The sequence below is a fragment of the Colius striatus genome, chromosome 8 (assembly GCF_028858725.1).
Source record: "Colius striatus isolate bColStr4 chromosome 8, bColStr4.1.hap1, whole genome shotgun sequence".
Taxonomy (NCBI): Eukaryota; Metazoa; Chordata; class Aves; order Coliiformes; family Coliidae; genus Colius; species Colius striatus.
Genome location: NC_084766.1, coordinates 34,330,555 through 34,343,500, shown reverse-complemented (window position 1 = coordinate 34,343,500; position 12,946 = coordinate 34,330,555). Strand labels below are relative to the sequence as shown.

General features: G+C 37.6%; 1 protein-coding gene across 8 annotated transcripts in view; it reads left to right on the top strand.

The window, feature by feature from the left end:
- ATE1 (arginyltransferase 1) overlaps nucleotides 1–12,946 on the top strand; it is a 79,470-nt gene that overhangs the window by 25,612 nt on the left and 40,912 nt on the right. For all 8 annotated transcript variants that reach the window (XM_062001354.1, XM_062001353.1, XM_062001350.1 and 5 more), the window contains 2 exons: nucleotides 3,286–3,467; nucleotides 7,925–8,024. In XM_062001354.1, coding sequence (XP_061857338.1) covers nucleotides 3,286–3,467; nucleotides 7,925–8,024 — 282 coding nt within the window. The remainder of the gene's footprint in view (nucleotides 1–3,285; nucleotides 3,468–7,924; nucleotides 8,025–12,946) is intronic.

Below are 12,946 nucleotides of genomic sequence, written 5' to 3'. Positions count from 1 at the left end.
TTCTTCTGTGAGGGTGCATAGCTGGCTTTTTTTAATGAAAACGTGCAGTGCTACCTCTTGCAGACACAGCTTGTGTTTGTAGGTTGCTTTCACAGCATCTCCACTAATCCCTAGTGAAAGGAGGATGTAGTACTGAAAAGGAAATATGTTGCTGACTGAGAGATAGAAATCTACCATATGGTAGGTGGTGTGTGTGTGTACATTTGGGAAAGGAACTGCTGGAATTAATCACTTCACTTATTTGGCAAATAATTTCCACTGGAGTGTAGAAGTCAAAGGTTTCCTGGCCTTTTTTTTTCTTTTCTTTCTTTTCTTTCTGCAAGAGATAGTAGAGATTTCATATTTTCCTTCTCCCTCTATCCACAGCAGAGGGTAAAATGGGAAAGCTCAAAATAGGAACTTTCATGAAACCTTCCAGAGAAAAATAATCATGCAGTTAGTGTGGCCAGGAGCTGTTGTGGGTGAGTGAGTATGCAGTGCCTTCTGCAGTTGCATAGCTGCTCTGGCATCTGGATTAACAAAAGCAGTTTCCATAATAATAATAATGTAAAACATCTCTTAAAAAGTAAACAGAAAGATCAATGTGCTTTGAAGAAAATGGAGCACTCTTACCATCATTGAAGTGCAATTATAAGCAGTTATTGCATTGAGATGTACTAATTGGGGCAATATGTAATACCAGTGGCTATTAAATATACAGATTTTAATAATGCATTATAGAATATGAGCAATCAAATGTGGGAGTCATTAGCAAGCAGAATATGAAGACAGGTAATTAATATGTGATGGAGTATATTGCATTTTTCTCTACATTGTAATCTAAACAATGGAGAGAAAATGGTTTGGTTTAATTTTTGTCCTGGACTTAGTTCTTATTGTTTTCATTGTTTCAATTACACCAGATTATAATAATTCATTGTATTGAAGTTTGAGTAGAAATCTTTAGTTTTAAATAAATTAGTCTCTCTGGATTGATTCCAGGGCTAAGGGAGAATTTTAGGTAGATAAGGGAAAGCCTTTCTGATGGGGCTTGCTCACCCACTGTCACTGATACATTTTACATCACCTTTGACAAACACAGTCCTGGGTGGACACAACAGTGGTGTGAAATGCATATTCTAAACAAGTTTCACATCAGTTTGCCTGGATGGTGCCTGAAGAATCAATTTAAAGGAGCTATGTATTCATGGAGAAATTAGAGAAAACATAATAGTTAGAAGCATTACAAAGGGTTACATTGTATGAAAACTTTTGAAGGAGGAGGAAAATGTTACTATTTTAAAACATGTTACTTGCTTCATGTAATGGAGATCTCTGACCATCTTGCCTGAAATCACTGCTGTGCTTATTCTGTTTGTTACAGAACATAGCCTCTTTCATGCTCATGACATTTCATTGTAATTGCATTAGTGAAATAACTGTAGTTTGTACTTCACCAGAAGTTTTTGACTGATACTGATACTTCACTTTGTAGAGGTCTGGTGGCCGAACCCATGCAGTGCCATTTGGAGGTTTGGCATCACACACAGACACAGCATTCATTTATCTTCCGAAGACTTTGAGGGAAAGTCTTTGTCCATGTTGACTTAGACTATCTTCTTTAACATTCATTAAACTTTATGTGATGAGTTATTAACAAAGAAAGAAAATATGTTTTAACTGAAACTTATTCAAGCAAGTCTGTGTTACGTTATCAATCACACTTCCCCTGAGCTTGCAGGAGATGTTCCCTTTTTTTCTGTCACTGGCTGCACCCTGGTAGCTGAGAACTTAACCTGCGTTGAGGAATCCTCAGAGAAAATCTCTTACTTGATTGCATCCCAGCTTAAATGTGTTACTACTGATCACGTGATTTCACTTGGCTCTACTGAAAAGTTGAGGATATTGTATGAAACTGTTGAATAAGTGGGATTTACCAGAATGAGAAGACATCCAGTGTAATATGCTAGTATTTGAGTCCAATATCCTTGGATACTGCAGATTGAGCTCTCAAATGTTTGATCGTTTCAGTTTTCTAGTATCTGTAGCTCCATGGCTTGTTTTATGCTACATAACTCTATAAAAATGCAAACATTTTATTATATGCCCTTTATTTTAGGACTTATTGGGTGGGTCAGTCAGTTGAAACGATTTTTGTTCACATGATTGATTTCTTTTGACACATGTGGTACCAATTAGAATAACTTCTACTGCCCATCGTCTCTTCAGTCTGAGCTACTGTATCAAAATACTTGATTAAACCCACCTTCTGTTGTTGTAATGCAAACCAGTTGGTAATAGTAGGCAATACTGTCAGATTTATTGAGTGAGAAGCAGCTTTCTGAAGATCTGGCAATGCAGTGAAAAACATGACTAGATGGATAATTAAGTTGAGCACGGTGGAATTCAGGATTAAAACAAACTTGACGTGGGAGAAAATGGCATGTCAAAGTTGGTTGTGTAATACAGTTTAAATTAGGATATCATTTTCTTCTTAATTTGAAGCATCAGTTTCTGGCTCTAGGTGCTTTCCCCCATCCAGACACTTACTTCACTCCAGACCCAAAACCACAGCATACAACAGCACCAAATTCCTTAGTGTTTTTGCAGAAGATACTCTGATGTGGGTCAATGAGGAAGACGTTCCACAGATTTAGTTGCAACCTAGAGTTTCAGATTCTTAGATAAAAGGTGTTTTGTTGGTCATAAAGAGTAAACCTCTCATAAAGAGTGACTTCTTTTCATAAATGCTGTTCTCAAGGAACGTTAATGGCCACTCTGAGAAACTGAATTTCTGTGGCCAAAGTGTTTCCAGTATTTTGGGGGCATGGGGGACAGAAGCAGTCAGGTCCTTGCTGTGACAGAGCCGTGGAGGCTGTGGGCAGTTGCAGGCTGCAGTGACATTTCAGCATTTCACCTTTCTGCCTTTGGCTTCATCTCTTGTTGAAGAGTGAGTGGGTCAAATTAAAGAGTATCAGCACAGTTTGTTTGCATGTAATAATGCATTGATAACTTGCTGAATCATCTTGTCAGTGCTAGAAATGATCGATGGCAGAGGCTTTTTGCAGATTCATGCTTGGGCTGTGTGATACGTAGAGTTTTAGTCATGAGCACAGCAAAGGTCAAAAGTGATACAGTGACCTGATGTTCTTTTCCTTGCTTTTCAAATCCCCTTTTTCCTACACCAGGGACAGCAGGAGTAATTTCTCACAGGATTTACTTAGACATGAAAATTCTTTCTAAAATTGTGTTTATACTGCAAGTCTACCTGTTAAACAATTACATCCCTCTTCTGTTGTTGCTTAGGCAGAGAATGCACCAAATGGACCGGAATGTGGCTATGGATCCTTCCACCAGCAGTATTGGCTGGATGGGAAGATAATTGCTGTTGGTGTAATTGATATCCTGCCCTACTGCGTGTCCTCTGTCTATCTATACTATGATCCAGACTATTCTTTCTTATCTTTGGGAGTCTACTCTGCATTACGGTAAGAGGATGTTTTTGTTTTCTCGTTAGACTAGAACTGATACTTGTTCCTAAACTTGTGCTTTTATTTCCAGCCTCAACATACACTGGTAACCTTTCTCTAGCAAAGTATTTGTGGATCTTGTTTGGGTTTTTTTGTTTGTTTGAGGGGATGTTTTGTTTGTGTTTGAATTCTCTATGGTTGGTTGCATTGCAAATAGATTTCTAATTGTCATCCTGCAATAGGGATGTATCTTTCTAGTTACTGAGTTACTTTTAAAGATTAAAACAACCAGTCAGAAATGCAATGCCTAGGTTTTATTGCCTCTGAAAATAATGTGGTATTGCTTGGTTTCAGCAGGAAAAGCCCCTTTTTTGTTTGCATAGAAATAATTTTTCCTTTGACCTTTTTCTTAGCCCAGTCACCAAATGAAATGAATCATTTTTATAGTTTTATGCACATTGAGATCATAAATCATAGGTACTTAAATTGTGCTGTCTTCTGAATTAGTAGTCTCCTGCTGTACTAATATTATGTATATTTTTCAGGTATGTTAATCTCATTATCTTTATCTTTAGAGAACTTGATGGAGAGAGTAATCCTATGAATCATAAAGCCTTAAATTAACTATTAGTCTAGTCTTGCAGAACGGTAGGAATAGTGAGTAATGCTTTTCACTGTGAATAAGACTTGTGTGCTAAATTTAAAGTTACTGGTTTTGTTCCATAAGCAATTTTATTATTCTGTTATTATTACAAGAAAAAAAAACCCAAACAAGTGGAAATATTTGTGTGTCTCGCTGCTTTCTTAGATTTTTTACTCCTCTTTACAAGAATTAAGCTGGTCATAGACATGTGGTGTTCCCAGAGAGGCTCTCAAGAGCCAAGACATGCCATTGGGAGGCATCTTCTCTATAGGTGGAGCTTCTTCAGTGTTATCCACTTAGGCAGCAACTACAAAACTATGTGCAATTACATCTCTCAGAAGTCTAATCATTCATAATTTGTTTAGATTTTTATTAGGATCTTTTGTTTTCCTAAGATTTTTAGATGTATTCTTCTCTTTGTAGTGATGAATTCTGTCATTTCTGAATCATCTTTATATGAGTTGTTCAAATGAAGGTATCAAAGAAATTTTTGTCCCCACAAAGGTCACTGTTTAGTAATGGTTTATTGCTGCTGAAATGAGATGCTACAATCACTCCCCTACATCTGTGCTATATGCTGGGCTTCTAGCAACCATATATTTAGCCACTTTAATTTTCTGAGCAGAAGGCTATTTGCATTAGCAACTGAGGTGAGTTGGCTCAGTGAAGAACCTATTAACACCAGAGCTGGTGTAAGAGTTGTAACAGAGCCCCAACATGCAGCAGAGAATGGCCAGGGAGTGAGAGAGCAGGACCTCCTCCACTCTCTGGTAAGCTCTTAGGTCACTTAGGTCCTAACGTGCAATTTCTCCAATACCTTATAAGGAAGATGTTCCAGTCCCCTGATCACCTTGGTGGCCCTGCTCTGGCCTCTCTCCAACATTTCTCTGTCTCTCTGGATCTGAGTAGCCCAGAACTGGATACAGGACTCCTTACCAGGGCAGAGTAGCACCAGAGGAGAACCTCCCTCGACTTGCTGCCCACACTCTTTTTCATGCTCCCCAGCATGCCATTGGCCTCCTTGGCCAGGAGAGCTCGTTACTGGTTCGTGTTTGGTTTGCTGTCCAGCAGAACTCCCAGCTCTGCTACTCCCAGGTAGCTGTTGCTGTAGCAGCTCCAGTGGCCTGTCTAAAAAAGTCTAAATTGATTTTTTTTCTGAGGCATTCAGTGGTGCTGGCAAATCTATAAAATTAATCAGAATTAACACATGCAGAAGAATGTTGTGACTCCTAAGAGCTGGTCTTTGTCTATTAGTGGTTTAGGCTTTCACAAGTTTTTCATTACTTATGCTAGAGACTTAAAATTTTGACTGATTATGACTTTTTTTTCCATCCAAGGTGAGCGAGTAACATAAAAGTCTAAGACCTCCTACAAGTTGTTTTTAGTATTTGTGCAGATCACATTACTTGATGTAATACCAGACTGACATAATGCATGCTTATGAATTCTTGAAATGATTCTAAATTTTCTACATAATAAATTTCTAGGCTCAGCATGCATGTGTGGCTCAGCGAGTGAAAAAGCAGCTTATAAATTCTGCAGCATTTAAAGCAATAAAAACAAGTTCCCAGCAGTCTTAAAAGGAGCCAAGCTTGTTCTTTCAAAAAGGGGGGAAAAAACCCCTTGAGAGTTAGGGAGGATTTAGGAAGCTGCAAAGGAATCTGATACCTTCAAAGCTGTTGCCAATTTTCCTCTGAGGAGGTTAAACTACATTGCAGTGCTGTCACTTTCACTTCATGCTACTTTGAGAATTTTTGCTGCAGAGTCATGGAAAGGATGGGATTTGAAGATCATTTGAAATATATAGGCATCTAAGAAAAGAATGAGGGGAGAAGCTGCCACTTGTGAAATCCTGATCTGAACACAAGGAAAAAAAATGTTCAAGAAATACTGAGGGATTCTTGTTGTTACTTGCAGGAAGAAGTTAAACCTTTCCTCTAACTGCCTAAAACTGTGAACAGTAAGCAGGCATAGTATTCCTAATCCCTGGTTCATAGCAAGACACATTTGACCTTCTTTTGGAATTGGGTTATGTAGCACAGAAATACTAAGCCTGGATTTTTAATCAATGAAATGCATTTATGTCTTCCTCAGTAGTTGATGACTCTTGCCAAACGCTAACAGCCGTTATAACTCCTTAGATATGTACCATAACTGAAAGATTTACACAAGGTAATTGCAAGTCTATAGTCACTTTTCCATAGGAAAAATGTAAGCAGAAAGGATGCAAATATGCCATACAGGGACAATTCATTGCCTTTCCTGGTATAAAATGATGGAGTCAGAGGATTGTCTTGTGTGCACAGACTCCTGAAAAGTGGCAAGAGAAGGATGCTTTACCATCCTGCTAATAAAACATTGCCTGGGGTGGGATTGGTCAAACAGATAAATGAAAGACAGAGCAAAAACTTGAGTTAGGGGTCCTGACCTAGGGCGTGTTAGGAGACTGTAGGACATGCAAAGACACTGGCAGCAATACTGAGCAAGTTAGCTTTGGTATCATGTGCAATAACTCACTTGCACAAAGCTTTCTTGCCCATGGTAAGACTTGCTGCTTCGTGCAGCCCAGTTTTTACCTCATCACATTATGGTCTATTCACTTTATCTTTTTGTTTCATTAGACCAGATAGTGTAGTCCAGTTAGAAAGAGTGTTTAAGACATTCTGAAATACAAAGATAACATTTTTTTCCCCTGTAGTGTTTCAGCTTTTTTAATTGCAGAATGCTATTTGTTTAATAAGGTCCATGGTAATCTGCATGAAATGGTAAGGTTGTTTACCTTCGTGCTATGTCTTAAAGACTATGTAGATGAAGTGCATGTGTGTACATTTTTGGTAGTACATCAATCTCACTTCTAGAATCTGTTACATGTAGCTGGATGTTCAGATAAACATTCTCCCCTTTTTGAACGGATATGGACAGATATAGAGGTGAGAATGAGCTTGTGATGGTCTCAGCAAATGAAATGCAACTGAAATGTTAGGGTGTCAGTACATGTATAACACCTTTATTAGTAAGTTAATGTGAAACCACAGTACTTGTATGTGCTTCCCATATGCACATACTCATATCTTCCTGTTCCTTTGGCGGTGAAAGAACCAACATCCATGTTTTGTAAAACTTGTGACAAAAGTGAACAGCAACGTAACAAATGCTGTAAAAACAAGCATTGTAGTAGTAACATCAGCTGAAACTTTGTCCTTGTGCCAGTAAAATAAAAAGGAAACTTAACTGGAATACATTATCACTGCTCTTTCAGAATAAATGAGAAAATCATAGAGTCAGACGCGGGATGGGTGAAAAATGCCTTCTGTTGCATAAAGATGAATGTTTTTACATGTCAATTGCTAGAATACAAATAATACAACAAACAAGAGACCTATCCTTGAAGCTTATCTTTAAAACAATATTCTGATGTTTTCCTCAGCCACGTTAGCCAATCTATGTACAACATCTGGGCCACATTTCTTTAGAATGTCAATGTACATGAATATTAACAAGAAACCTGTTAAAACAAAGGCTCTTAGTCACCTGAGTTGAATTTTAAGCCACTCAATTGATAGGACAAAACACAGAAATGAAAGTGTTTTTAAGCCTAGCATAGCATTTTACGTTTTGGTGATTTGTTTGGGTTTTAAAGATTAGTTTTCAGATTATCTTTGGGTTTTTTAAGCATTAGTTTTGAGTTCATGATTTTCATTTTTTAATGAGTCTACTCCATTAAATAGGTCAAGAGCCAGGGAGCTGTAAAATACTGAAATATGAAGAGGTGAAATTAATGTAAGAATTGTATTCAAAAGTAATTAGTGGCTTTTTTTTTTTCCTTTCACAGGGAAATTGCTTTTACTAGGCAACTTCATGAAAAAGCTCCTGATCTCTGTTTTTATTATATGGGTTTCTACATTCATTCGTGCCCCAAAATGAGATACAAGGTAAAGAGTGTTTTTACTTCTTTCCATAGTGTACTATTATTCAAAGCATTTGACAGTGTTCATAGTAACAGAATATTTTGTAATTGCCATTTTGGGTTTTGATGTGGACTTCACATGGTTAAATTTGAATGTTGGTTACTATTTACCTTGGCTTAGGATTACTTTTAAGTTTAGCTGCCTGTGGTATTTATTACAAATTGGCTTAAAAGCAGTTCACATGGAGAGGTTTTCAAGGCTGTAAGATAGCCAGGTAACCAAATGACAAACTGTTATCTTATGTTTACAGCATATCTTCTAAAAGACCGAAATTCTCTCCCCTTTTTATCTTTGCATGTTTGGAACTGTTGTGTAGTGTCTGTAGGCAGTGATATGTCTTCCTGCTCTTGGCTGTACTTGGGTTTTTCCCCTGTTTTGTTAGAGATAGGGGCCTTGCTCTGCTGATGGAAGCAGTGAGGATCTAGGTTAGCATCTGTTTTGAGCCAGGTAGCAGATTTTGCACAAAACATCAGGAGAATCCACAGAATGTTTAGAATAACCAGTCTGTCACCAGATCTCCTTTATAACCCCTGTTAGCTTCAGCTTTGTTTAGACCTGAATGGCTAAGGGCATCTGCTTTGTGTGGTTTTTTTAGATATCTTTTTTTAGATATCTTTTATTTGTGATGTATCATTGCTTTTTGGATGTTATCATACACTTCCAGAGTACTGCACATTGGTAGAAATTTGCTGAACATTTACATGTAACCAAAGATATCTGTTAATATCTCTCTGGAAAGAGACAAAGCTCTGAAATCAAGAGTAAAAGATCCAGTCCTTTTCTTACCTTTTTTATCATCAAATTGTGCTTTCAACTAGTTTTCAAACAGACAAAAAAATGTGAATCTCATTGAATTTGATGGTTATGAAGGAAAAGCTATTTCAGCTTTATTGTGGCCTACACTACAGGAGACATGATGATTCAGTCTTCTGAAAATAACAAATCCCTCCCTCTCCTTTTGTTAGATGTTTCTCCATTTCTTAAACAATATTTTTGCCTTTGCCTTCTTGAGTTTATTGTCTACATCTTCTGGCCAAACAAAGAGAAAGTTTGAGGGAAGCAAATGGCTGAGTTGGACAACACTTGTCATCTAAATCATTGTAAAGGCTATCACATCACCCAGCTTGAACCATAGGTTCTCATGACTTGCCCTACTTTTTGGAAATATTTAGACATTTGGGGCGATTTGTTCATGTGGAGACACTGCAATTCGACACTCTTTGTCTGCTCTACAACCTCCACAGTTCTAGACTTGTAAAAGGAATGCATTTAGTTTACTAGAGCACTTGAGAAAAGAAACAAATCTGACCATAATGGCAAAGCCTCCCTGTTCTGAAAGAAATAGCATTGCTAAGAGACTGGGTTCAGCCACTTGTAGTAAGTTGTAATAAAAATGTGAACTTTGTGTACATGGATTAAACAAAGCTCATAATGTATTAACGTAGCCAACAAAGTCTTTAAAAATGAAGATGAAATGTTGTAAAACTGGGGACCCAGCTTCAGTAGCCACTATATATTTGTATTATTTACCTTAATGTGGTATTCTTTCTGTTGGGCCTGTGCTGTTATTTGGAAATGATTGTGTCAAGAATGTAAAGTTCTCACAGTGCTTCTAATTTTCATTCTCAAATAATGGAAATGACAATACTCCTACTAGGATTTATTCAACTTTGACTTTTTTTCCAGAACAAAAATCCTTTTCTTCCCTTGCTTAGCCTTAATGATTATCTGATATGGCTGGGATTTGATAGGATATTTGATTAATCTTCTAGAGCCCTACACATGTCAATGTGCTTAGTGCGGCCCAGTATGAGAACTATTGGGCCAGGGAATGAGGAGAAAAGGAAAGCCTAGACATAGCTATGTGGAACACACACAGTAACAGGTGATTAATGCCCTGTGTTGGGCAAATAATATAGTAATAAATGAATTACAGGGGGGTTTCTTTTATATTTCTTTTCCTGTATATATTTGTTTTAGAAATGGCCAAACATAATGCAGTTGAAAATCAGCTTGACGTTAATTCTTTAGTTCCACTTTATCCTCGGTGAAAGAGTACACCAGAAACACAGATTAAAACTAAGCTCTGAAATGTGTCTGGATAATGCTGCTCCTCTTGTCAAATGATTGGTAGTGGTAAAGTAGGATGAGTAAGTACTGACTTGGTGGATTAAGTAATTTCAGTCACGCCTGGTTGATTTAGAAGCATTACATGTTTAAGACTTGACTTTATTACAGTTTAATAGAGATGTTAAGAGGCTCCCTTCCATGGATGGTGTTCGTGTGGAAGAATGACAGGCTATAGGTAGCTGTTGTTAAACTGATTCTTGGGTAAGCAAATTACATGAAAGAAAGAAAGGAAGGAGCTGAAAAGCTAAACAATGAGTTTTATCCTCTGCTTGTAAGTGTCTTTGCAAATTACTTGACCTAGGATCTTGAGAAATGGAGGCTAGTATCACTTCTTTATCTAAGCAGTGTCTTATGATGAACTCATTCATGCTATACTTGTCTACAGTGGATTCACAGGATTTTGGAAACCTTTCAAAGTTTTCCTCCTTCTAGTCAAAGATTTTGATGAGTGGAAATGCCTCAGCTGACATTTGCATTTGAGTTTTGATGGAAACACAGTACTAGACTAGTTGTAGCAAAGATGCCTGACCTTTACTACTGGATGGTACTAAGCACCTGTCTCTCTTCCTGCTGATTGAAGAGGCATAGCTAATTGGGATGTATAAAGAACAGGGACTTTAGGATCTTGATTTAAGACGTTTGACAGTGTTCCACTTTGCATGGAGTAAAACTCTAGTCTTCTATACAAGATATGGTTTGAATAATTGGGGATCTGTGCAATGAACCGTCATGCTTGTAGTAAATCCAAGACTGATGCATTCAGTGTTGTGTAGGTGAGGACACAGCTGCACATTTTGGTTTGAAATATGTCTCTTGGACTGGAGATGTAGATACCCAACAGCAAGCATTAAAGCCTTGGGTACTTTCTTGGAATGCAAATGGTAACTATCTCTTCTGGATTCTAACTTCTTTGTGGATGTAATGGATTAGTCAAACGTGTATTTTTTTAAATGAGTGGTAATAGGTGATCATATATAGCAATGGCTGAGCCATAAATAGTAACAGCTGCTTTGCTCTGCATCAGATTGTCTTGGTTATGTTGTGTGTTCTAAGGAGGTCCAAGGCAAAGATAGAATATTGTGTTGAAGTATTTTTTTAATAGGCTACTAATATGCTTGTTCTGCTTTTTTACACCATTCTTCAAAGGCTATCCATATCTTTATCCTAGAACCTTTCATTGAGCAATCACCCTCACTATGGCCAGAATGCCATAGCAGTTGCCCACACCACAACTGCCCTGTGCAGCTGCTGAGTATTTTAAGCCACCATTGAGCAGGTTGGGGGCTGAGCTGGCAGCAAATGCATTATTGAGGATCAGTGTCTGACCTTTTCATCTGAAGGATTTGATTTCCACAAATGGTACAGTTTTGGGCATAAATAGTGTGTAATCCAGTGCAAGACTGCAGGCTTGAGGATCCCCAAGTCAGGGTTCCTGTGGCTCGGTAACAGAATCGGAGAGTTCTGGATTATCAGCAGGAAGATAAATGGTTAAAGGGTATTATCCACCCCATGGATCCGAGGTAATTACAGAAGCTTTGAAAAATAAAGCTCCCTTTTGTCTTATTATTCTCTTCTCTTTCTGTTTGTTCCTAAACAGCTTGTATTTGTTTGCAATGTGATTTTTAAAACAGTGAAATACTGATGAAATTACTTAAACTGGGGGAAGGGAATATATTGCAATATTAGGCTATTTTTCAGTTCCCACCTTCTCTTAGATTTCTTCTCATGTGTGGGTTAATATTTATGAACTGGTAAAAGAAAACCTACACTAAATTGAGACAAGGATTTCTGTAGTCTTATTAACTATGTTAATATGGAAAACTCCTACAAAAAACCTGAAGCAATGGCTTTGTTCCATTTTTTCCAGGTAGGTTAGGGTAATACAAGATTAAAATGGTTCTCTGAAGAAATTCCCAGCCTTGTGGTAAAACTTTTCAGATTCTGTTACATGTGGTAGTTCTTCAGTTGGAAACCAGTCTCCTGGAAAATTTTCAAGGACTTACAAGATGCAAAATCTTTTTCCTAATGCATTTTGGAATCTGTGGTAAAATTTTCAGTATAAGAAACTATTTTACTTAAAGGTGATGTTGGTCTCAGGGTTGCTTCTCATGTATTTAAATACTCTATCTGTACTTGTTAATGCTTTTCAGTTAAAGACATTGGTTTACAAACATTTGTAGAGTTACAGAAATACCTTTAGCAACCAGCCATATGAGAGAGAGGTTTGAGAAGATCTTGGATTTTTGTCTTGTACAGTGTTCTGCCTGTTTTATCCTGCAGCTTTCCAAGCCAAACTTTTTTCTCCATGGCTCTATGTTAGTGAATTTGCATTTTCCAGTCCCCACTGAGCTCTTGGAGATCATTTCTGTTCTTTGCATTACAGTTCTTTGATACTAATTTTGAATCTTGTGGTTGGTGACATGAAATAGATTTTGGGTTTGTGCTTCTGGTGTAAATGGTAGGTGCATTTGCTGTTGTGTATTTGCCATTCAGACCTCTGTTGACCTTAAATCAAGTGCTCCTCTAAGTTCTTGTATTGGGAAGGTTTTGTTGGTGACGTTTCCTACGTGAGTTTCCTTAGTTCTGGGTTTTCTCAGGTTTCTTCAGTGTCAATATTTGCACACAAATCCTGCAATTGGATCATGTATCATTGCTTGTTTTGGTCAATCATCTGCTTTCCCTGAAGCCACACTGCTAAGCTTGTAAATAACTACCAGAGTGCTTTGAATTGCGTAACAGGTTTAATGTCTGCTTGC